The sequence below is a fragment of the Lepisma saccharinum genome, chromosome 2 (genome assembly GCF_977018435.1).
Source record: "Lepisma saccharinum chromosome 2, izLepSacc3.1, whole genome shotgun sequence".
Lineage (NCBI taxonomy): Eukaryota > Metazoa > Arthropoda > Insecta > Zygentoma > Lepismatidae > Lepisma > Lepisma saccharinum.
In genome coordinates, this window is record NC_139230.1 from 1,959,819 (window position 1) to 1,985,747 (window position 25,929).

The 25,929-nt window shown below is 39.0% G+C and overlaps 1 protein-coding gene across 2 annotated transcripts in view; it reads right to left on the reverse strand.

Moving 5' to 3' along the window:
* The window catches only part of LOC145983855 (uncharacterized), a 41,170-nt gene that overhangs the window by 9,398 nt on the left and 5,843 nt on the right, over positions 1 to 25,929 (reverse strand). For both annotated transcript variants that reach the window (XM_083116912.1, XM_083116913.1), the window contains exons 2-6: positions 19,454 to 19,709; positions 14,307 to 14,450; positions 13,333 to 13,533; positions 11,196 to 11,351; positions 1,821 to 1,904 (exon numbers count right to left, since the gene is read on the reverse strand). In XM_083116912.1, the coding sequence (XP_082973038.1) occupies positions 1,821 to 1,904; positions 11,196 to 11,351; positions 13,333 to 13,533; positions 14,307 to 14,450; positions 19,454 to 19,594 (726 nt within the window). In that variant the 5' untranslated portion in view covers positions 19,595 to 19,709. The remainder of the gene's footprint in view (positions 1 to 1,820; positions 1,905 to 11,195; positions 11,352 to 13,332; positions 13,534 to 14,306; positions 14,451 to 19,453; positions 19,710 to 25,929) is intronic.

Below are 25,929 nucleotides of genomic sequence, written 5' to 3' on the forward strand. Positions count from 1 at the left end.
TAGAGAACATAGGAGACATCAGAAAGAAGTGAGCATGTTAATGTATGAAAAGGGATGAAGGAAGTGCAAATGAAAGAGAAGGGAGAATGAAATAGAGAGAACAGTGAAAGAAACAAAACACATTTGCATGAACAAGGGAGAGAAAATCAACAAAAATTAGGGGAAATTGGAACAAGATGGGTAGAGTTAATTGAAAAGCTTGTGAAAGAGAAATCAGTTAAGTTTCCAGAGCCACCTTCAATTTTCAGGACAACAGTTGAATGGGGGGGGAAGAAGAGATGGAGTGGAGGAGAAACAAGCAGGTGAGACTACACCGAAGGTGCAGCAAAATCAAGTATTCCCAGGAGCAAATCTGAAGAGGACAAAAACTTTTCATATTTTATTTTGTGTAGCTACTAGCCATATGAGGTTGTGTGTACGTGTCCATTTTGGTAGTGCAAGCTTGAAAAAAATTCAATGGAACCAGGATGAAATGTTGCAGGAAGACTAATAGCAAAATTAATAGTACAATTTACTGTGTTATTTTGTAGTATACCATCTGTGATCAACAAGTGGGCATACCTCCCTCTATTTTCGACACTACTTTTAGTCTAGAACATCAGTATGGAGACAGTCAATTTAGCACAGTCGAATTCTGTGCCATGTTCTGGCACACTTTGCATTGCAAGTGTGTCATTACCTAATTAAGACCTTTCTTGGGCAAGAGGTTCTGAAGATTACACAGCTCCCTTAACCTCAACTTCCAAGAAGTCCAGACCTCACCTCTGGGAGTTCTTCATCATCAATGACAGAGTTTGAAATAACCACTATCAAACAACACGAGTTACGAGCAGCTGTGGAAGATGCCTTCATGTAAGTGATCCTGTATTAATCTCCGCAAAAGCATCTGCCAGAACATGGTGCAGAATTCAGCTGTGCTACAAATATGGCAGTCTCCATCCATTGTTCTGGACTCAAACCATCAGGTACGTGTGCATATTAAGCATTCAACCAAAACTATCATAGTGTCGAAAATAAGGGGATGGGGGAACACCCACTTTGTGACCATTCTGTACATTCTGAAAATGTGACTGATGTCATGAATTATCTCAACTTTCTTATTGCCATGCTCTCTATTTACAAAAAAAGCCCTTCTGTTGTTTGTTCAGCCAGGTTTTCTCCTGACTGTACATGCATGTGAAACCTGAATACACTGCAGCTTCCATAATTTTACATGTGAATTAATTTCCTTCTTTTGATTCACCATTCATCACCAATAACTAGAGGCACATATTTTTAGTAAATAAAAAAGCAAAATTTCAGTATAAAAACAAGAGTCAATTTCAGGTTAAAAAGCTGTAAATAAAATGAAATTTTGCTGTCGCATCAGTATATAAATGGTAAATTTCATGTTTAAGAGTCTTTTTCGCATTTTGAAGTTCATTTCACATCATTTTGTGACAAAACATGGTAGGAAAATGCACCTTACACCTTTCAGAAACATGAAAAATTAACATTACAATGTGTTATTTCACATTTAGTGTTTTCGTCAAAAACTAAATATGCATGCCTCTACCAATAACTATTGGATTTTATAAATTCATTTAGTGAATGACAATAATACCAAAAAAATATAAACAAAATGTAGGGTTACTTGCACATGTTCTCCAAAAAAAAAAATTATAACAAAAAATTGAACTAGATGCTACAAATGGGTTCATTTTACCTTGAAATTAAAACAATTTTCCTCAATATCCACTGACTGCACATTTTTAACGTTTTCAATTTTTGTACAATCTGACATTTTTATAAAGATGCAGAAGTAAGGAAGCTTTACTCACTTGGTCTGTAAAAAACTTTTCTTCTTCTGGGCTTGCAGGACGAGACAAGGGCTCATCTTCTAAAGAACATAATTTCTCATGCTCCTGGAAAATTCAACAACATTACATTTATTTTACTTACTCATCTATTTCAATAAATAATCATAACACTATCATCACATGTTGGCAAAGGAAGGTCGAGCTGGTCATCTAGTTCCCCTCCTCCCTAACATAATTCAAAATTGATGTTCATTTGAATACTGAAAAGTAATGCAAATGTAACAAGAGTTACCTTCTAAAATGTACCAGCATATGGTTGCCATATTTCAGTGTACCATTACAGCTATCACAAAACTAATTACAGCACTGCATTTCTTGGGAAATTCAAACATGTTTTGATACCCCACATGGCTCCCTTTCCATTTGAAAAAATTGACCTTGATCCAATATGGTGGCCATGTCCCAGAAGCCCCCTCGCACATAGGCTCCTACCTGGATGTACCTAGGTGAAGTTGGATCTGTCATCACCGCATCCATTTTAGAGAAAAAAGGTATCCTGGGATTTTTTAATCACCCAGTATATATCCCAGCACCACGTGGCAACAATTAACGTGCTATTTCTTGAAAACTCAACATATTTATTGTTCAGGTATGACACATCTGAATTACAAAATAATATTATCCATTTTCGTAAAGACACTAAAATGACACACAAACAGCACAATGAAAAACAATTAGGAGTTCTTCCGAGCTTTTGACTCCTTCACGGAGTCATCTTCAGGGCTGGTTGAGGGAAGACGGAGTGGATGCGGTTGTAGTTCCACTGGCGTTACTTGATGTGTCTGCCGGCAGATGTCGTTCCGGTCTTGCAGTGTTGGTAAGTCTTTGCATGTTTGGATTGATGGTTGGGGGGAGATGGATTTTAAGTTTTACTGTGTTGTACCAAGATGAATAAAGATTTCCACATAAATTGTCATTGAGGTTATTTGTGTTTTTGATCATGTGTACCCCTTCCTTAACATCCCGTTCTATTTTTCCTTTCACATGTGCAAGGAAGGAAACACAATCCTGTGGAAGTAGGTGGTTGGTTTCTATAATATGTTTGGATAAACCAGAAGAACTTTCTTTCCTGCGTATGTATCCTATGTGGTCGGTGAATCGATCTTTGATGGGTCTTTTGCATTGTCCTATGTATTTTCGGTTGCATTCGCATTTGATGCTGTAGATGACAGAGTTTGTTAAGAGATCTTTGTCATAAGTTTTGAAGCCTGCTAGGTTTTGTCCTATGGATTTGCTGGGTTTATATGCTATTCCGTAATTCCGTTTTTAGTTTTTCCAGGATGTGTTGGGAGTTTGGTGGATAGGCCTGGTACAAATGGTATCCCTAGCCATAATCGGGGATCCTCTTCTTTGTTTGTAGGATGGTGGTTTCAGTTCTTTCTCCTCTCCTTTCACTTTTAGCAGGTTCTGGTCTATTACACTGGGGCTGTAGCCATTGAGGGAGACCTGTTGTCTTAGAATGTTATTCTTCTTGTAGCACTTGGTTGTTGGAACTTAAGTGCAAGACTCTTCTGACAAAGTTGTTCCAGATGTTGTCTTGTGGCCTGGTGGGTGGTTGGAATGTTTATGTATGAATCGGGATCCTGCCGTGGGTTTGCCACCCATATGTAGATGACTTCCTCATTATATATAAAGATGAAGAAAAGTTCGAAGATTACGTCGACAGCTGGAACCGGGTATGTGACTCTATTCAAGTTACCACAGAGAAAGAAAAGAACGGTACCATAAATTTCCTCGACATCGCCATATTCAGATAAAATGATCGTTTTTCAACCAAAATCTACCGCAAACCCACGGCAGGATCCCGATTCATACATAAACATTCCAACCACCCACCAGGCCACAAGACAACATCTGGAACAACTTTGTCAGAAGTGTCTTGCACTTAAGTTCCAACAACCAAGTGCTACAAGAAGAATAACATTCTAAGACAACAGGTCTCCCTCAATGGCTACAGCCCCAGTGTAATAGACCAGAACCTGCTAAAAGTGAAAGGAGAGGAGAAAGAACTGAAACCACCATCCTACAAACAAAGAAGAGGATCCCCGATTATGGCTAGGGATACCATTTGTACCAGGCCTATCCACCAAACTCCCAACACATCCTGGAAAAACTAAAAACGGAATTACGGAATAGCATATAAACCCAGCAAATCCATAGGACAAAACCTAGCAGGCTTCAAAACTTATGACAAAGATCTCTTAACAAACTCTGTCATCTACAGCATCAAATGCGAATGCAACCGAAAATACATAGGACAATGCAAAAGACCCATCAAAGATCGATTCACCGACCACATAGGATACATACGCAGGAAAGAAAGTTCTTCTGGTTTATCCAAACATATTATAGAAACCAACCACCTACTTCCACAGGATTGTGTTTCCTTCCTTGCACATGTGAAAGGAAAAACAGAACGGGATGTTAAGGAAGGGGTACACATGATCAAAAACACAAATAACCTCAATGACAATTTATGTGGAAATCTTTATTCATCTTGGTACAACACAGTAAAACTTAAAATCCATCTCCCCCCAACCATCAATCCAAACATACAAAGACTTACCAACACTGCAAGACCGGAACGACATCTGCCGGCAGACACATCAAGTAACGCCAGTGGAACTACAACCGCATCCACTCAGTCTTCCCTCAACCAGCCCTGAAGATGACTCCGTGAAGGAGTCGAAAGCTCGGAAGAACTCCTAATTGTTTTTCATCGTGCTGTTTGTGTCACTTTAGTGTTTTAACAAATATGTTGCCGGCATGTGATGTAAGAAGTTTTCTACTGTCATAAAATATATCCATTGTTACTGTTGAATTTTTGAAATTGTTTCCATAAGCTATAAGTGCACCCGGTCAGGAACCAGCATGGAGACCACCTTTATGGTAGTGACCTTCTGTTGCAGCATTTACTTGTGAAGGAACTCGTGGTCAAACAGCCAATAACACCCACCACTTGGGGACGAAGTGATGTTAAAATTTCCCCTCACCAAAGCAGCCATTAGGGAAACTGGATTTTGTCAAAATTACCATTCTGTTAGTACAATGGCTCCATTATAGCAACACTGCTGCTCTTCTACAGTGCCTTTCGGCCAAATAGGCAGTGGAGTGATGACTAGCGTGTCTGCCAGGAAACTGGATGCACGTTTGCTGACAGGAAAAGATTGAGAAGTCACTCAGCCAACGGAACACTTTTTTGGCATCAGCACAGTTAGGAAAACGTATGAAATTGGAAATGGAAGTTATGATGCACATTAATATCGAAGTAACTTTTACGGAAACATGGATGACAACATATTAAGCGGGTTGACAATTTTTTTGGCCTACATGCTTTGATTATCTCTTAACACTTACAGTGCTGACCTCTAAGTTGCTTTCCATCCCAAGAATGCTGACCATTTTCACTACTTTTTAAAAAATCATCTCAAAAACTAAAAATGTAAAGTATATGTATCATACACTGTTGAAAAGTTTGATTCTTCCTCTTTATTTTGATATATGATATGTTACAATATAACCACATGGCTACCTTGAATGTTTCATCATAAATGATATGAAATGTACTAAAAATAAAAAGTTGACAAGATATATGACATGCAGTGGCAGCGATTGGGTCCCAAAACTGGGGGAGCAAAATGCCAAAACTAGGGGGGCAAAAACAGTATATTTCCCTTGGTAGATAAGATTTAGCATAGTGCAGGGGCAAAAGTGGCAAAAATTTCGCCCCCCTAATCGCAGGCACTGTGCAGTGGCGGCAATTGGGTCCCAAAAAACTGGGTGGGGGGGGGGGGCAAAGACAGTATATTCCCCTTTGTAGATACGATTTAGCATTGTGCAGGGCAAACTTCCCCCTTGCCCCTCCCCCTAATCCCCAGCACTGTAGAAAAGGGAAGCAAGTATATCGCTATCAGACAACGACGTGTGAACAGAACCGTTATGAGCATTTGCCCACCATATAGTGGCAGTATGAGGAAGTACAATGTCCAAACATTACTCAGGATTGCTAACTCCGTATATATACGGCAAATGACCGTTGAAATAAATTTTGAATTCAAATCCGTATATATAAGTGATCCGCACACTAGCGAAGTTCGGGAACTCCATATATATACGTGATTAGCACTCTAAGTGTTAACGGTTTTGCTTTTTTATGAAGTTTTACAGGAAACAAAGAACATGTTTGGAATGAAAGCTGTTATCAGAAGTTGTCTGCTACAAGACCAAGAGTTGCTCGCTCACGGGAACCTGCTGAACTCTAGGTCAGAGCTGGAAAGATGGGAGAGACTTCCAGATGCCACGCATCTGTATTTTGGAACATTCCTGCGATCTTATCTCGCATTTCTCTATGTGACACTGGTGAATATTTCCAAGGTGGTGCATTTATCGATGAAAGAGCTTTACCTGCCATACACATTGACAAAGACTGCATTTCGGGTTGCTCTCCCTCCCCTCCCATGAGTTATCAGCAGCTCTTAGGACAAGGAAACAATTCAAGGTCGATTTAAAATAACATCCAAGCACAATCGAATCACAATGGCAAAACAAGCCTGGCACATTGGGTAGCGGCTGTCTGGTGTGGGGTAACATTGGCATGCTTGGGGGAGATGAGGGTAGAGGTCAAGTGCTATTGGATATCATTCAAAAGTGGTGTGGTGGTGTGTATTTTTAGATCAGACCCACTTGCGACCAGTCGAGTGCTCGTGAAGGGAATGAGTGTGAATAAAATGTGTGCAACAAACTTATTTTTCGGCCGATTTCCTTCAATTTTTCAACTTTTTCATGGTTCCCAGGAAAAGGGTCGTTACTTCAAGAGGGTTGTTGAATCAAGAGCCAACTGCATTTTCTCTCAATTTTTCTAATGTTTTCAGGTTTAAAATCTTGGTAGTTCATCACCAGAAGTCATGAATATGTCTGTTTCTTGCGCAAGGCACCAGAGGGATTTTTGAGGAGTACATTCCAATCGTGCTCCTTCGTCATCTACTTTCTTCTCAGTAAGCACATGCTGTTTTACACTTTACATCTTATCAAGAACAGACCCTGTTTCTCTAAATTTGTGCAACAGGAACATATGGAAATTCTACTGCAAAACACATTCTAACTTCCCTACAAGAATTCATAATGAATCATTACTAATGACGTAAGAGATGTATATAAAAATTCATTTTTTTTTGTTTACAGATAGTGTGGCATTATTAGACTGCAGAAAAGCACCAATAATATGTGAACTAAAACAAAACAATCTAAAAAGAGCACCAGTAATATGTAAATTAAAACAAAACAATCTGAAACACTTCTTAACACCTTAACACACACACAGGTGCAAACTGGACACTAGCTATCTGAATAATGAAGTACTGATGCATCCAGTGCCAAGGTCAGCACACAGCTGCAAGTATAAATGCTGGCAGATGCGCTTTTACTTTCTGGCATGCTAGTCGCCACTCCACAGCTACCTAGGCCAAGAAAGGCACTGTACATGTTTATTATTTTTATACACAAGAATCAGCCTGTTTTCAATGAAAGTTTGCATGGTTGTAGGAATGTCCCACTGCTGCATACTACACTATCTTTTATTCATCTATTGTGGGGCAAACAGAAGACACTCGGGGTTTACCACATCATCTGCTAATCCCTCAGACATACATCCCAGTCTCCTCCAATTCTGGCCCCCTCCCCCATGATCCCCCCTCCCTTCCCAACAACCACCCCCTCGAAAGATACATCACCTCTGTTGTCAACAATGTTTCCGACAGTACATACCTCCAAAACCCCTCTTCCCACCACAATCTAACCCCAGCCAAGCACCAAGCCCTCCGATCCCTCCGCAACAACCCAGACATCAAAATCCTCCCCGCAGATAAAGGGTCCACCACAGTAGTCATGAACTCCTCTGACTACGTGGTGGAAGCCTCCCATCAACTCTCTGATTCTTCGACCTACAAGCCCACCACGGTTGATTCATCTACCACACACCTAGACAAAATTCGGGATTTTGTCCTCTCCCGAGGACCCCCTGAAGGCCTATCCAATTCCACCATCTCCTCACTCATACCTGACAACTCCCGCACCCCCACTTTCTACCTCCTCCCTAAAATTCAAAAACCGAACAACCCCGGGAGACCCATTGTGTCCAGCTACAATTCACCCACTGAACGCATTTCAGCCTTTCTAGACTCACCTCCAACCCCTCGTCTAAGCCCTGCCCTCCTACCTCCGTGACACCAACCACTTCCTCAACATCATCCAAAACTTACCATCCCTACCACCCAACACCATTCTCACAACAGTTGATGTCACATCCCTCTACACAAATATTCCCCATGCCCATGGCCTCCGTGCCACGGAATCATTCCTTAACAGCCGACCCAAACCCCACAATCCCAGCACTCACTTCCTGATACAACTAGCCAACCTTGTACTTACCTGCAACAACTTCTGCTTCAGTGACCAACATTACCTGCAGATACGTGGCACAGCTATGGGTACCCGCATGGCCATGCCAACCTGTTCATGGACAGGCTGGAACAGGAATTCCTTGACTCCCAGCAACTGAAACCACTCCTCTGGCTAAGATTCATTGATGACATTTTTCTCCTCTGGACACATGGCGAACCCTCCCTCACTACATTCCTAAACTGACGAGTTCACTACCCTCAAATTCACCTGGTTCCACTCCAAAGACCAAGTGACCTTCCTAGATGTGGACATCCACATTGCGGGAGACCACTTGGAAACATCCATACACATCAAACCGACCAACCACCTCCAGTATCTCCACTACTCCAGCTCACACCCCTACCACACCAAAAAAGCCATCCCATTTTCCCTTGCCCTCAGAGGCCAGCGCCTCAACTCATCCCCCTCCTCCCGCCAAAACTACAACCTACGCCTGCACCAAGCCCTAACCAACTGTGGCTACCCCTCCACCCTCATCAACAAACAAATCACTAGAGCCAACTCCCACAACCGCACCAAACAACCCAAAACCAACACTCCAACCCTGATCACCCAATACCACCCTCACATTATGAAAATCAGACATACCCTCCACTCCCTTCTCCCCATCCTGCACAGTGATCCTGATACCAGAGACATCTTTCGGGATAAACCTAGGGTCGTCTTCCGTCGCCCCCCCCAACCTCCAAAACATCTTGGTCCGAAACACCCCCACCCCTTCCGCACCCCTTCCCTCAGCCCACAGGTGCAACAAACCCAGATGCAAGACCTGCCCCATACTCATCACCTCCCCCACCCTCCTGATCCCTACAGCAGCAGGTGAGTTCACCCTTCACCCTAAGGGCACCTGCCACTCATCCAACCAATTTACACCCTCATCTGTCAAATCTGCGGCAACTTCTACCTAGGCGAAACCTCCACCCCCTTGAATCTAAGGATAAATAATCACCGTTCCTCCACCCAAAACTCAGATTTCACAGTTGCCATCCACACCAACAGCCATAACACCACCTGCAATAACTGCTTCCGTGTTGCCATCATCCATCTTTTATCCCCCCGCTCTGACACATCTTTCCGCAGGCGATGGGAAAGGGCCTATATAGCAGGCATGCATGCCACTATACCCCCCGGACTCAACCTAGCCAACCAGTAACTCTTTCCTCTCCTCCCCGAAACTACCCACCCACCTTACAGTAAACACTGGCTAAAGTATTTCGTGTTTCCTTTCAACTGTTTCTGGCAACACTGACCGTAGAGATGCTACGGTCAGTATTCTGTGCCTCTACTCAAAGTGTCGTCGATCTTTTATCTTCCTTCTTGAAAATGCGACTCAGATCGCGAAATATTGAATTATTTCTATTCGTGTGGTAAGTGTTTACTGTCTCCTTCATAATTTGTGTATATATATATATATATATATATATATATAATGGATAAAAGCAAGGAGGGCCAAAAGGGCTAAGTAAAAATCAAATAAGGTAAAAGGAAACACTCACCGGACAGTAGGAAAATTCAAAATTTTCGCTAATTTATAGCATCATCGGTGTGAGAAGAAACAGAAGACGGAACCGGAAGTTGGGGTCCTGCAGAGTTGCCAGGTCCCCATTGAAGAAGAAGCGGTGCGTAGAACGAAAAAAACACTGTTTCGTCACCAGGCTCGTCGTAAACTGTGAGTGTGTAGGATGAGTTGGGAGGGAGGGCGGGAGGGTGGGTGAGGGTTGGGCATTACTGGGTGGCCTTGTTCAGGCCAGGTGGAGTGGTTGCACTCATGGCCAATATATAGGCCCTCTCCCATCTTTTGCGAACAGAGGTGTTGGCTGGTTGGGGTAGGAGGTGGATGATCACTACCCGGAAGCAGTCGTTGAAACTGATGTTGTGGTGGTTGGTGTGGACGGCGACAGTGAAGTCCAGGCTGTGGGTGGTTATTGATGCGGAGGTTGAGGGCCGTTGATGTTTCCCCCAGGTAAAAATCACCACAGATGTTGCAGGTGAGGATGTAGATAAGGTTTGAGGCATGGCAGGTCCCTTTGGGATGGAGGGTAAATTTGCCAGTGGCCGTGTGCACCTGGAGGGTGTGAGAAGTGATGAGGATGGGACAGGTCTTGCACCTGGGTCAGTTGCATTTATGGGCAGGGGGGTGTTGGATGTGTGGTGAAGGAGTGTTGTGGACCAGGATGTTTTGGAGGTTAGGGGGGCGTTTGAAAACCACCCTGGGTTTGTCGGGAAATATGTTTTTGGTTTCGGGATCACTGTGGAGGATTGGGAGAAGAGAGTGCAGTGTGTGCCTGATTTTGTTGAGGTGGGGATGATATTGGGTGATGAGTGCAGGTGGGTTGGTGGCAGCAGGTTTCTTGGTGGTAGTGGTATGTGAGGCAGCTCGTGATATTTGTTTGGTGACCAGGATGGAGGGATATCCACGGTTAACCAGGGCCTGGTGTAGGCGGAGGTTATAATTCTGGCGGGAGGTGGGTGAAGTGTTCAGGCGCTGTCCCCTGAGGGCCAGAGAGAATGGAATGGCTTTTTTGGTGTGGAGCGGGTGGGAGCTGGAGAAGTGTAGGTACTGCATGTGGTTGGTGGGTTTTATGTGGATGGAGGTAGTCAGGTGTCCTCCCTCCATGTGCACGTCCACATCTAGGAAGGTGATCTGGTTGGGGGAGTGCGTCCAGGTGAATTTTAGGGAACGGAAGTGGTTAAGTTGGTTTATATATATATATATATATAATCTGCAATTAATGCAAAATCAAACACAATAAAATAATTCCAAAGTAGATGTTTTCATATGAGAATGCTTAGCAGTAATGCATTAATTGAATTGCCCATAATAAAAAATTAACATATATAAAAAATACCAACATAATAAACTAACAAATGCATTACCTTTACTTCATTGAGTGTAGTAAACTCTGCATCACATTTGTCACATAAATATATGTCATACAATGGAGGTTGAACCATAGTCTCAGCGGAGACATTTGACTGCCCAGCTTTTGGTAATAATGATTTTCTTTGTTGTTCTACTTTCATGTCATACAGCTGAAATCACAAATAATGTACCTATGATAATAATCAGTTTGAACACAAAAATTTATGTAATTCAGAAAGCTCTTACTCTTTAAAGGTATATGATTTGATTTGAATTTAAAATTTTTGGGTGTGTCAGCACTAAGGGTATTTTGCACCCGTCACATTATACGGGGTCCAGCCCCTTATCGTTACACATAACAACTCTAACGTTGCAGAACTAAAATCATAAAATCTTCTGACTTTCGTTAAAAGCTGAGGCTGTAAAGGAGCACTCAGCACAAATAAGGACAAAATAGAGGACAACACAAACAAAATTATACTGGCCACGGAGCCAGTCGCCAGAGCCTCGTTAGTCTGCAGTCCAGGGTGTACTATGTGGAAGTGAGGTTGACTATTGGGTGCACTACGTGGAAGGAGCACCCCTTACACCCCCTTGAAGGTATATGAACACAAAACATTATTTCAATAATCTTCACATTGAATGCATTCAAAAATAGACAACCCATTCATTATGCTCTCATTCAGCATTTCAAATCTTATTTTGCAACACTGTTGATCATATCGAGTATATATGTGTTTAATTACAAGAAGAAAAACTGAAACATGAAATAAAATAAGCACAATTCTTTGTACACAAAATTAAGTAACTAGAACTCTGAGCCCCTTCCTTGGCTACCTACTGTATTTTGAACCTTAAAAAAATAAAATAAAAATCATTCAAAAACTAACACATTGCAACAGGAAATGAAAACAGTACATACTTGCACAAAGCAGAAAATAAATGTTGAAATCTGAATACCATAAACCACCCCCAAACCATTTTGTTCATTTTCAGAAATTTTAAACTTGAAAATGTCTTGTGCATCCACTAAAATGTCATGATGATATTTTTCCATGTAAGGGAGAAAATGCATTTTCAAAAACCAAATGTGCAGCACACCCGAGAAGTTAAAATTCTGATTGAACTAGTCTGTGCCTCATGCTACGAGGGTCATTCGGAAAGTAACTTCCGTTTTGGGATAAAAGAAACACCAGGACATTGTGACAGTTTTTATTGTATACAACTGAAAGAGACAACTCTCAAGCTATTTTTCTACATAAGCACAGTTTCTGTTGAGACACTTATCATATCGGCGAACAAGGTTTACAATACCCATGTCAAAGAAAACTGCCGCCTGTGCATTCAGCCATGCATAACACTGTCCTTGAGCTCCTGGTCATTGTTGAAGTGATGTGCCCCTAGCCACTTCTTCATTTTTGGAAAGAGGTGATAATCGCTAGGGGCCAAATCTGGGTGGTCAAACACTTCCCACTGAAAATGTTAAAGAAGGTCGTTGGTTCGAGCAGCAGTACGTGGGCGAGCATTCATGCACGGGAACAATGCCAGAACTCAACATGCCACCACGTTGCCTGTTTTGAATTGCTAGTTGCAATTTCTTCAAAGTTTCACAATACACTTGGGTGTTGATTGTTGTGCCTTGCTTCAGGAACTCCACCAACAGTATGTCTTTTCTGTCCCAAAACACAGTTGCTCAAGGACAGTGTTACTGCATGGCTGAATGCACAGGCAGCAGATTTCTTTGACATGGGTATTGTAAACCTTGTTCGCCGATATGACAAGTGTCTCAACAGAAACTGTGCTTATGTAGAAAAATAGCTTAAAGTTGTCTCTTTCAGTTGTATATAATAAAAACTCTGACAATGTCCTGGTGTTTCATTTATACCAAAACGAAAGTTACTTTCTGAATGACCCTCGTACATACAGCCATTTGTTTGCAAGTATGGTTTTGTGTTGTAGATCAATGCAAAATGACTTTTGAATGATTACCATGCCCCTTCTCACCCATTTTTTATTTTACAACATGAGAAGAAGCAATGGAGTCACTTCTAACATGAACAACTCTCAATGCCACTTTATTTAAAATTAAAATTTGTTGGGTCACAAAATAATCAGCAAATTGCAACTGAAACTTCTAGCACGTAGACTTACCCTATTCTCATTCTTGAAAGTGACCAACAGTTTCCCTGTACCCTTTTCAAAAATAGATGTTGTACCATCCCAATTATCATGGAATTTGAGGTCAGAAGTGGGGTGCTCGGCCAGTTGAGTACAAAAATGCAGGAGGTACTCACATCCATGGTAAGTGTAGCACCGACATACCAAACTCTTTAGGAAAGGTTCCCAGTTTTCCTAAAAAGAAACAATGGAAAGTTAACAATTATTCACCAACCATATTAAATGTACATCCACTGAACATTCCATTTGTTCTTTACAATGTAAATTTCAGATCATTTTAAAGCAATCCCCCACCACATATAATTACCCAAAACAAAATTCAGGCATTTAGCAAAGATGACAGGACACGCACAACCTGCTTGAAGCAATACAATTCTTGGTCCTTTCAAGAATGTGCTGGTTTCTCTGGTCATGCTTACAGGAAAGTTAAAAAAGCATACCTGCGTTCAACTTCAAACATCAAGATTCTATTGGCTCCTATTAAAATGAGTGCATGCTCTTGAACATTTACTCTGAAAGTAATCAAGCAGATACTAAATGCATGTGAATTTGCACTTCCTTGTGAACGACTGCCAACCAAGTGACAGTCTCACAACATATAAATCAACTTTTCAGATGACCCAACTTGCTACAACTTTGCCTTTGGAAAAGACACTATTACCTCTGATACACAACAGAATTATGATCCATTGTTCTCAAAAGTGGTGTGATGTTATTCATTTTCAAAGGAAGCCTCACTTGGCCCTGTTGTTGGAAGTCATTTAACGTACACAAAGCAAATATTACAGAAAAAATTCTGCATTCACCCCACCCACCTGGAAGTCTTTAGGTTTACAAGCTGATAGTCTATCTTCTCCTGAACAGATCATTATCCTTCATCAAAACAAATTTATCATGCAGAGGGATAGGGAATTAAAATACTACATAAAATTACTGGCTCAACTTACTGCTGGTATCTTATCGCATGGTGAGAGCTTACTAAATGGTATCTCAGAAGGCCACCACTTTGGTTTTTCAGTTCCATTGGCATCACCTGCTGCGTATCCTAAGGAGCACTGTATCATAAATGGGATGAAATTCTGGAGCTCCCCCTGCAATACATTCAACAGTACTTACTGAAACATACTCTTTAAGAATGGAAGGACAAATATACAGAAAAAATTGAAGTTACCAACTCTGACATGTACACTTCGCAACATCTTATTTGACCGCCCAGAAAGAATTCTAAGTTCCGAATTCGTAAACTTAGCAACATTGCACTTCGGCTCCAAGTGAGAGTAGCCAACTTTGAGTTGGTCCTTCCACTAGACGAAAAACGCTGTGGTGAGAGGTTTTGAATTTCGCACTTTCCATGAACTTAGAAACTATAAACCGCTATTATAATACACAATCAAACAGAAATAATAAATTGGAAAAAGAACCTTGAGGAATTTTTACGATTCTGCTTGCTCGACTTGAAATTAGAGGGGTTTGAAACACTGAATACAGTTTATCTCCACCTGGAGGATATCGCCATCAACTTTGTGCAGATAGAAGCAAATTTGTGAGAAGTTTATGTGACATTTTATTTACAATAGCTTGCATAATATCGAACAGTTCTCAAAAAATAATATTTTTCACGACTTGTCGAGACAATGTGCTTGGAACACGGGAAGGTGGGAGTCTTCATAAACGTCCACATGTTTTTAAGGGTATTACGTCATGAAGTTAACATAGAGCAGTTGCATATACCCTGCTTTGCTTAGTTTTCATCAAGCGTGATAGGTTCAAATCCTACCCTATCCTCATATATTTTTTTTTTTGCTGAACAGAGACCGTTGATATTAGAATATTTAAAAAATGAATCCGATTCACACTTGAGGGACATCACTTCTGCCCATATTTCCCCTTAGAAGTTGTAGATTTCCAGTTTTCAAAGTTATTTTTTTTTTGTTATTGTTCATATGTTGTGTTAACACACACATCATGATTAATTCATAAATCACATATATGTATATTTGTTCTTTACTGACACCTAAAATATTGATTATTTGATTTTGATATACTAAAACAAACATATACAGTTATGTTAAGTACTGATGTAGTGCATTACTGTAACGAAGGAGAGGGTTTAATGAGTTCAAATTGCTAAGATTGGTAATTTTATGTCCGTTCCTTCGTATTGAGTGTTGTCAATCCCCTCACCACCATCTTACCATGCATCTAAAAATAATAGTAAATCGCCAATTAACATAAGTAAATGGTTATTGTGACGGAGACAGATTTGATAAGAAACTACTAATAAGTATTTATATAGTGAGTGACAAAGAAAAAATTCAAAACCTCATAATGATCGTTAATTCGTCACTGCCTTTGTATCTAAAATGTTTGTCTTCTTTGAACAGAAAGTATGAGAATCAGATATAACAAACTTTCCCCACTAACTTTGCAATATTCGATACCACCATTACAGACTTAACTCTACGTAACTTGATTCTGTGCATGTGCACGTGACTTCCTCCTACCACCGAAATAACTTCCTCTTACCTCGTGAAATACAGAGACCAATGTTAACTTCTTAGCATGGTGGATAAACTTTACACCCAATGATAAACTCCTGATAAAAATCCTGCCTAGGTGGAGAATCGAACCTACAACATCCCTCGTGAGAATCAAGCATGCTACCTTTCCTCCAGGTAGGTCATGTTATGATTAGCTACCAGTTTGAAGAAACTAATTCACACATAATGTCATGTCTAGTTATAATTTCCTCATGGCAATTTTCATGAGGAAAGGAATTCAGAAAAAATCGAGAAACTATGAAAGGGAAAGATGATGAATATGTCTATTGGTGTTTTGTCATATTTTGTAAATTGTGTAAAAATTCCATGTTTTGAACAAGCAATTGTTTAGTTACGAAGTATTTCGTTATTTGTTTAAGGTAGGTGGGCAGGCCATGTGGCACGAATGGGAGAGGAAAGAGGAGTTTACAGGATTCTTGTTGGGAAACCTGATGGTAAGAGACCTGTAGGAAGGCCAAGACGAAGATGGAGGGACAACGTTGAGATGGACCTAAAGGAAATCGGTAGGGATGGAAAAGAGTATATAGATCTTGCTCAAGATAGGGACAGATGGAAGGCCTGTGTTGCTGCAGCCATGAACCTTCGGGTTTAAGAAGGCTAGAGAGTTAGTTAGAGGAACAGGAGAGCGAAAAGGAGTAATTTGAACCAGAACCCGGTTGCCAAGAAACTTCAGCTTTGTTCCAAAGACTGTATGAAAAGAGAGAGGAAAGGGATATTCAACGTATGAAATATAAAATATATGTGAAAATAAACCAATGGAAACCCTGCAAGATAATACTAACGAACTTCAAACTATGAAAACATAGTTTCATGGTGGAAAACTGCAAGTCATTTTCGAAATATGAACTTGATTTTTTTCTGTATTAGAAAGTGGAGATATGGGACGATACGATAGCTCAGCAAGAAAAATTTAAGTAAGCCGACTCCTTCCCTCCAACTTTTTCAATGGTCATAATTAGTAATTAGGGTCCGGAAGTTGAAGAAAAATCAACTTTTTTTTCTGACCCTTAAAAACAATGCCAAACCTGATATCATGTCCGTTTCCCTTCAGTTAGAGTCTGAAAAAACTTTCTATTTTACATTTCTTTTGCATTTTCAGCCTTTAGTTTATTTGTCAGTATTCTTAACAGTTTTTGTTGAATTTTTTACTTATTTTTTGAGGTTTATTTTTCTCCTCCCCTGTTGTTTCATGCATTTTAAATGCATTTACTAGTAAAACTTACATATTTAGATTTCTTGACACGGTCCTTTTAGCAAATTCACTATGGATTGAAAATACGGTCAATGGAAAAGCATAATATCATTCTTAACTGAAATGTTTGGCAATGGATTAAAATACTTTGTGTGAAGACTACTTTGAGGTTCATTTTCTGGACACTATTATCGCTTTAATCTGTGGTTTTAAAGTAAAATTAGCCACAATATTAAATGATTATTATACTCTGGTGTACGCGTAGCAGAAGTGTATTTTCGGATGCTGGCCGACTACAGTATCGTAGAAGGCCCACTCTGAAAGGAGATGTATTGGTTGATTTGGTGTTTTAAGTCAACTTTATGCACAGTAAAGCTAATCATGACTGGACCTATAGTTTAAAGTGGGATCCAAACCATTGTGCAATGAGCCTCCACCTGATATTAAAACGGGGAGACCTTGATTACAACATGCTGATTAAGAACATGTATTTATTATACATTCATTCTTAATGTGTGTTAACATAGCTTTTTAGCAGCTAAATGAAAAGAAAGTTCTTGCCAAAAATCCTGCCAATCACTGAAAAATCAGAAGATGAGTAGAAACATTTCCGAGGTATGCATCGCATAAATATTTACAGTGATTTAATGTAATCTTATATTACATTATTACAACACTTGTACTACATAAATAACAATAAAAAAAAAAGAATCAGGAGTGGGTGAGATTAAAACCTACGATGTTTCATTCTTGACGAAAAAGCAAAACGAGACGACCACTTAACCAACTGCTCCTGGGAATTGCTAACGTGAAACCTGTAAAACAAGTTGATCTAAGTTGAAATAACATTTTGAAGGAGTTCCAAACCATGTTTCGCCACAGATCAGGGAAAGGACGCACTTTGTAGAATCGTCCGGTATTGTGCAATTTATCTTTACTGTAATTTTGCCTACAATCAAGAGAAATTTGCTTCATTGCATTGATATGTGATTTCAATTCTCTCCAGGTGGTAGAGAACGATTTCAGTATTTCCAACTTCACATAAATTCCCCTATTTTCTATTTCAGAATGAATAGTCTTTAAAAAAATCCACATTTCTATTTCCAATTTACGATTTTTGTTTAATTGCATATTATATTACTGGTTTAGGGTTTCTAACTTCATGGAATGTGAAAGAATGAAAGAAATTCACAAGAGCGTTTTAGTTTAGAAAGAAAAACTCTTGCTAAGTTTGATACTATTTGTGCCAAATTTACGAATTCAGGACTTTGAATTTTTCAGGGCGGTCAATTAAGATGTTGCGAAGAGTACATGCATGAATGAAAAAAAAATCCAATGTGCATACTGAAAAAAATTGAAAAAACTTCACAACACTGAAGGAACTACTTTCCAACTACTGCAACATCAAAAGTTCACGTTTTCTGTGCCATGATGTCTACAAGGTGGCACTTATATATTATTTATTTGAATTTTGTGGGCCAATTTAAAAAAAAAATGATGGAAGTGCAATGCACCCATGTTACTGTCCTTCCTCGGGTGTTACTTTGCCACTTCCCTGCTGCACATACAAAATGTCTTGGCTAGCTCAAACAATGAACATTCTATTGATAACGCTGTATTTAGAAGAACTCAAAGAAATCAAAATTTGTACTTCTGCAGTGAAATGCAGTAATGCTTTTGATTTGATTGGGTTTATTTTACTTCACTTTTCTGCCACTTTTGGCTAATCCCAAAGATGAGATGAGTGATGGACACTCACAAAGAACGAAAAGCCATGTCCAGGCTGGATTCAAACCTGATGCAGTAATGCATCATGATGTTTAATATACATGAGCTGTGGTGTTCTAGTCGGTAGGGCATCCGACTTCCATGTGGGAGCAGGTTCCATTCCCAGGGTGATTGATCTAAGGTCACAATTTTTTAAGCCTTGTCCCTGCATTAAGTGGCTCTGGGGCTCACCCAGCCTCAAATCAATGGGTACCTGGGGGTACCTTTGGGATTAAAGGCAGGTGGGGTATGATGCCAATCACATCACCTCTAAAATGGCCATTTGAAACAATTAAATTTCTGACTTCTGAAATATAAGAATACATGAAATTGCAAATTCTGATTGATATATTATGAAAAAAGGAATCTGCTTGGACTGGAAACATTAACTAATTTCTAGATGCTACTACATGTCATCACCAAGAATAAGGAACACACCAATGGAGGAGGTTTTCAGGTTATTAATACCATGCCATGGTTGATCAACACACTGGATCACTCTGATTAACAGCACTAGATAAGGCTAAGTGTCTATATCTGGAACATTTACAATCAATCAATGCAGTGGACTTACATATGTTATCTTCTCCAAAGATGTTGGGTTGCCATTAGCAAACAGCAAGGGCAGATTTGATATCATCACGCCTTGTATAAATTCTTCTTTTTCAGTTGTGGAGTCTTCATTCATACTTTCCTGCTCCCATGTTGAATGCATTCAATTTAAATTACAGTATTGAAGTTCAATGTATGTGGCCATGTAAGTTCACATATGATGATGAATATTTAAAACAAGACATAATATTCGTGCATCACTACTGCATCTTCCACACCTGCAAAATATAATGCAGATATATTTTTTTCATTCATTTGTGGTACAACGCTCTTCATTATAACATCAATGCAATAAAGTTTTAGCATGCCCTATGTGGTGAAAAATGCTTGAATTCAACATCTTGATCTTGTTAAGCAGAAGTTTTCCTCAGAAATAAGATAAAATTAGACATTTAAAAATATGCATTTATAATGCACTTACATACTTCACACCCCCTCCGGGGAATGCAACATTAGCATAGCACTGACTGTGCAGGCAGAGGGTTTTGCATGCTTTGTTGAGGCTGAGAGCTATGCCAGTGGTAGATTTTCTACCGGCCAGGTCACCCATGCTGGACAGGTCTCGGAAGAGAAGCCAGAATAAGGCGTTCTGCAATGTCCCGTCTGTACCGTGTCCTATCCTAATATACCTACCTAGTCCTAAACACTGCTGCCTTGTAGTTAGTAGAGGGATCTATAAAGGCTAAGGGAAGAAGACCCTTACAGAAAATAGGCCGGTCCTCCAGGTCGAGGGTTGGCGTGAGGCTGACAACCTTATCCGGAAAATTTAATTGTTTAGAAATCCCAACATGTGCCTCAGAAAGTGGATAAAAATGTTGACAGACTAGCCAAATGGAAAACTGACATGAATATGGCCACCTGAAACAAAGACAATACTAGCCCCAGGGAAGATGCAGGAGATAGCACAAGAAATTTTAGATAAAGGTATACAGATAGCAGCATTACAAGAAATTAAGAAGGCCTGGAACAGGTAGATTGGACAAAAGAGACTTCACATTGTTTTTACAGTGGAACAGAACAAGAAACAGGACAGAGTGATAATAACTAAAGAAGCAAGAAAATGTGTACTACAATTTGTGCCGTTATGTGACAGAATATGCAAGATCAGAATTAAAGGATATTTTAGAAATACAACAATTATAACAGCATATGCTCCCACGGAAGATAAGGATGACCAAGGGAAAGAGGAATTCTATGATAAGTTAGAGGAAACATTAGAAGAATCACCGAAGCTTAATTATCGTTACGGGATATTTTAATGCCCAAATTGTTCAAGAGGATAACAGAAAAGGAATAAGTGAATCTTACTCTTTACATAGAGAAAGCAATAACAATGGTAATCTACTTTATTAGTTTGCAATTAGAAGAAAATTGATAATGGTGTTTCCCACATGAAGATATACACCTGGGGAAATGGACATCTCCAGATGGAACAACAATAAACCAAATCGACCATGTCCTGGTATGTCAGAGATACTCCTCTTCAGTCGTAGATGTCAAAAGTTGCAGATGACCTAATTGCGACTCGGACCATTTCCTTCTGAAAGTAAAAGTTTGCAAGAAAATAAAATGAACAGAACAAATGAGAAAAATAAAATGGAATGTGAAATAATGGAAGAAGAAACTAGACAAAAATATCAAAAGGGTCTAGCACAAAAAATACAAAGATGGACAGGAGATGAGAGAGGTTCAATCCAAAGACATTGGGAGAAAATACAGGGAACTTTAAAAGAAGTAGAAGAAATAATCAGAGAAGATAAACAAAAACAGCAATCAGGAAAATGAAAAACAACAAAGCAACAGGAGAAGATGGTATGATAATAGAAATGATAAAGATGCAAGGCCCGCCAATGAAAATAGGAATTCATGAGCTCCCGAAACAGATTTGGAAAGTAGAACAAATGCCCGAAGGATGGAAAATGGGAATATTATGTCCAATCCATAAAATGGGGGATTGGACAAAATGCTCTAACTATAGGCCAATAATGCTGCTAAATGTGTTCTATAAAATCCTTACCGGTATTATTAATGAAAGATTGAAAAAATACACTGAAGACATAATAGAACATCAATGTGGATTTAGACTAGGAAGGGGCACAACAGATCAATTATTTGTAATACAACAGATAATTAAAAAACACTACGAGCATGCAATAGACCTTCTGATTTTATTTATTGACTACCAAAGAGCATTTGACAGTAGGGTCATTCCATGCCAAATCAACAAAGTTCACAACCCAACCATCTCAGAATTTTCTGAAACTCTACTATTTGGTAGTCTTCATGAAGATGTGAAATCCTGAGAAATTGTAGCTTCCTGTGTGGCGTAGTTATGGAGTTTTTGGGGCTCGAAAATACAAAAAATTGTCGATTTTTAGTTTGCGCTCGAGACTTTCATGGATAATTGCTCTTACCCTAATTGAGGTAGAGAGCTGGTTGTAGTCTTGTTTGAAAGGACATGAAATAAGCTTTCCAACAGTGTATCACGTCACTATATTTAGAATAAAATCTTTTCTAGGTCATCCACTTTGACCTTTGGACCTTGAACTTTTGAAGATGCATATCTGCGATTGCCTTGGAACTGAAATATATTGTTAACACAAGGTTACACTGTAACATAACCAAATTTGAAGTTGGGACGATTAATGGATAATTAAAGAAAAACAATTTAATTAGTATAAGTGTATTTTTTCAGCTCGTCATTTCTAGTGGGAGTTTGCAACACTGTTGTTATTTACTTTTAAGAATAATATGATTATCTACAGTAGTGAAAAATGGACAAGAATTTTTGTTTCCTGAGAAATAACTTGCATACACCATAGTTCACAGGTTGTTCTTCAGTATTCATTCATTCAGTCTTTGCATGGCAAGCTGGCTTTCGTCCGTTGTTAAAGTGTACATTCTTCTTGTAGCAGTGGAAGGATCCACTTTTGTTAGAACATTGCATCGTTGGGACCCAACAAATGTCCAGTTGAACCAAATGGGAACATAAAAATGATCCTGATGGTCCATGAGGTTGAAGAAAGTTAATTTGTAAATCACCGGTGTCTTCAGACACTTTCTGAACACACACTAGCTACCAGTTGTTACTATATACACAAGTAAAATATCCAGTAATATCTGTGCATTCTAAGGCATTTTAACATATTATGAAATGATGTTCTATAAATTCATCACATGCAGAATAACATTTCATATGCATGACATCTTTCTAAGGAAGTACTCCATGAACCTTTTTGATTCCTGGAATGGAATTAACTTTAGCAAATTGGTCACACAACATAGAAAAATCATCCTCATGGTAGGCAACATTAATGAAGTTTTTGAGATTTTTGTAGTGTGCTGCTGCTCCATCAGAAAAGTAAAATATCTTGACCAGGTTGTCAGAACCAAATTTATCCTTCAAAAATGTAATAAGTACTTTCTGGAGTAAGTGAACTAATGCTTTATCATGCTATCTGATATGGAAACCAAATTTTCAGTTATGATTGTCGAGGTATTGTGATTTCCATAATAAATAGTGAATGGACGTATTGTTGTTGCTTGACCATTGTTCCAATGAAAACCTTGCGAGGCATCTTGCAACACACAGGAGTAATTTTCTGCAAAATCACAAAGTACAATGTAGTGCCTATCAAGAACTGTTTCTTTTAAATGCTTGAGAAATTAAACGTGTTGGCATGAAAGAATTTCCGATCAGGTGCACATTTTTTCAACTAGAATTTCTACGAATTCTGCAGACTTCATTGAGGTTTCAAGTGTTGATCTGTCTGTGGATATCCACTGTTTGTTCCTGCTTTGGTGTTAATTTCCAGGTGATACTTATTAATTTCAAAATGTTGACTGTAAAGGATTCCACGGATCTCAAAATCTTCAAGGCTTTCTAATCTGGATGATGCCATGATGCTGGTGGTCAAGGTATCTTACTTAAAAAAAAAATAAAAAAAAAGTCAGCTCATATAAGAACTGTCACACTAACACTGCTGCACACATTCTTCACTTTCTAGTTGCAGAAGTATTGCAGATTAGCAAGTCTGCAATGCAAGAGTGCAGTATTGCAAACTCCCACTAGAAATAACCGGCTGAAAAAATACACTTATACTAATTAAATTGTTTTTCTTTAATTATCCATTAATCGTCCCAACTTCAAATTTGGTTATGTTACAGTGTAACCTTGTGTTAACAATATATTTCAGTTCCAAGGCAATCGCAGATATGCATCTTCAAAAGTTCAAGGTCCAAAGGTCAAAGTGGATGACCTAGAAAAGATTTTATTCTAAATATAGTGACGTGATACACTGTTGGAAAGCTTATTTCATGTCCTTTCAAACAAGACTACAACCAGCTCTCTACCTCAATTAGGGTAAGAGCAATTATCCATGAAAGAGTCAAGCGCAGACTAAAAATCGACAATTTTTTTGTATTTTCGAGCCCCAAAAACTCCATAACTATGCCACACAGGAAGCTACAATTTCTCAGGATTCCATATCTTCAAGAAGACTACCAAATAGTAGAGTTTCAGAAAATATAACCAAACTCACTAAAGTCGTGCAAGAACTAGAAATCACTAATAAATTGATAAACTTAATACAAATGACAAACAGACCAGCACAAAAGTGAAAATAGGGAACGAAACAAGCAGAGAATTCCCTTACTATAGAGAAATCAAACAAGGAGAAGGATTATCAACTACACTTTTCATATTGGCACTACATGTAGATAAGAGAGGATCAATTTTCACAAAGAGAACTCAAATATGTGCATATGCGGATGATATTGCAATAATAGCAAGAACAGGAATTGATTTGAAGAATACATATCAAAGGCTGGAAGAAGCTGCAAACAAGTTACGATTAGAAACGAAATGTCAATAAAACAAAATACATGATTATCACACAAATATAGAGAGAAAGAGATAAAAATGAATGGGAAGGAATTTGAGTCAGCTCATTTCAGTACCTAGGTTTGACTATAAATTAAATAAACAACACAAAAAGGCAGAATTATAAAGGAAAGGATATGCATGGGCAATAGAGCATATTATGCAAACATGTGGTTATTAAAGAGCAAGATAATAAACAGGGAACTTAAAATCACCATATACAAAACACTAATCAGACCAATATTAACATATGGTGCTGAGACATGGGTAATGAATATAACAGAAGAGGAAGCATTGCACAGATTTGAGAGAAGGATGATACGCAAAAATTATGGACCGATCATCGAAAATAATTTCTGGAGAATAAGGACTAAGGAAGAAATTAACAACATAGTGAGTATACTCCGTTTATAAAAGTGAAGTTTCGGGGGTCATACTGCTGCCTTCTTCACGCTTTTTCTTGGCATGTATCAGTACTCCATGCCACGTCAATTATGTCGAATAAGGAATAGGGTAAAATGATTCACTTGGTAAAAAATAGTTGAAAACTTGCACATGCCTAAATGAAGCATTCTGTCTTCTATTTCTATTTCTTCCCTCATGTAAAACCCCCGGAAACATATGAAAGTTAAAACTTAAAACTGTAAAAACCCACTTTACTCGCATGTCTGTGTTCATTCCCGGTGGTTTCCAGCTGAAGACAGGAAGTTCGTTGTGGATATCCCCCTCCTCCCCACATTATGCTTACGTCATGTCCAGTTCGAAATCTCGTGTTTCCTGGGCTGCGCAGTTTACTTCCAGCAAGACATGAAATCCTATTTTGTTATTTCTGCTGTTATCCAACCTTTTAAACATCATTATCCAAATTTCGTCTAGGTTCCAGTCTTTTCTATTCAATTTCTTATTCCTTTCCTTGCATATATTAGCGGCCTATTTATTTGTTGATTTTCCCTTCTAATGACCTCCCTTTTCATAATATTATGTTGTTTTCTATGATGTGTTCAGATAAACCTGTTCTGGGTATTTGATCCCTAATATCCTTATCGTGTTCCTTCCACCACACTTCCATGTTTCTTCCCATTTGCCCAATATACTCCTTATCACAAACACATCATATTCTATATACACCCTTCTCTTCCTCCTCATTTTTCTTTTCCTTTTCTTCTCTCTTGTATCCGTGAAGTGGTTTTTCGATATTGTGTGGAGCCCTCATACCCCATTTTATGCCATATTCCTTTTCTGTTTTTTCGATCTTTTCAGAAAACCCTTTAATCCCCATACTATTCCTGTTTCCCACATTCATTATCCATTTTTCCTCTTCAATCAATTCTTCCTTACGATTGCATAGCTTTTTCGCCCTAATATAGAAATGTAAAAATACATTGTTTTTTCTTCTCTTTGCGTGCACAGATTCTTTACAAATGTATAGGTCTCCTGCCAATGCCTTGTGAAATACACCTGTTCTAATTCCCTCTTTTGTACTAATAATCTTAAGGTCCAGAAAATTAAATTAGGTTGAATAATACTATTAATAGGATTTGGTTTCTTAAGGAATG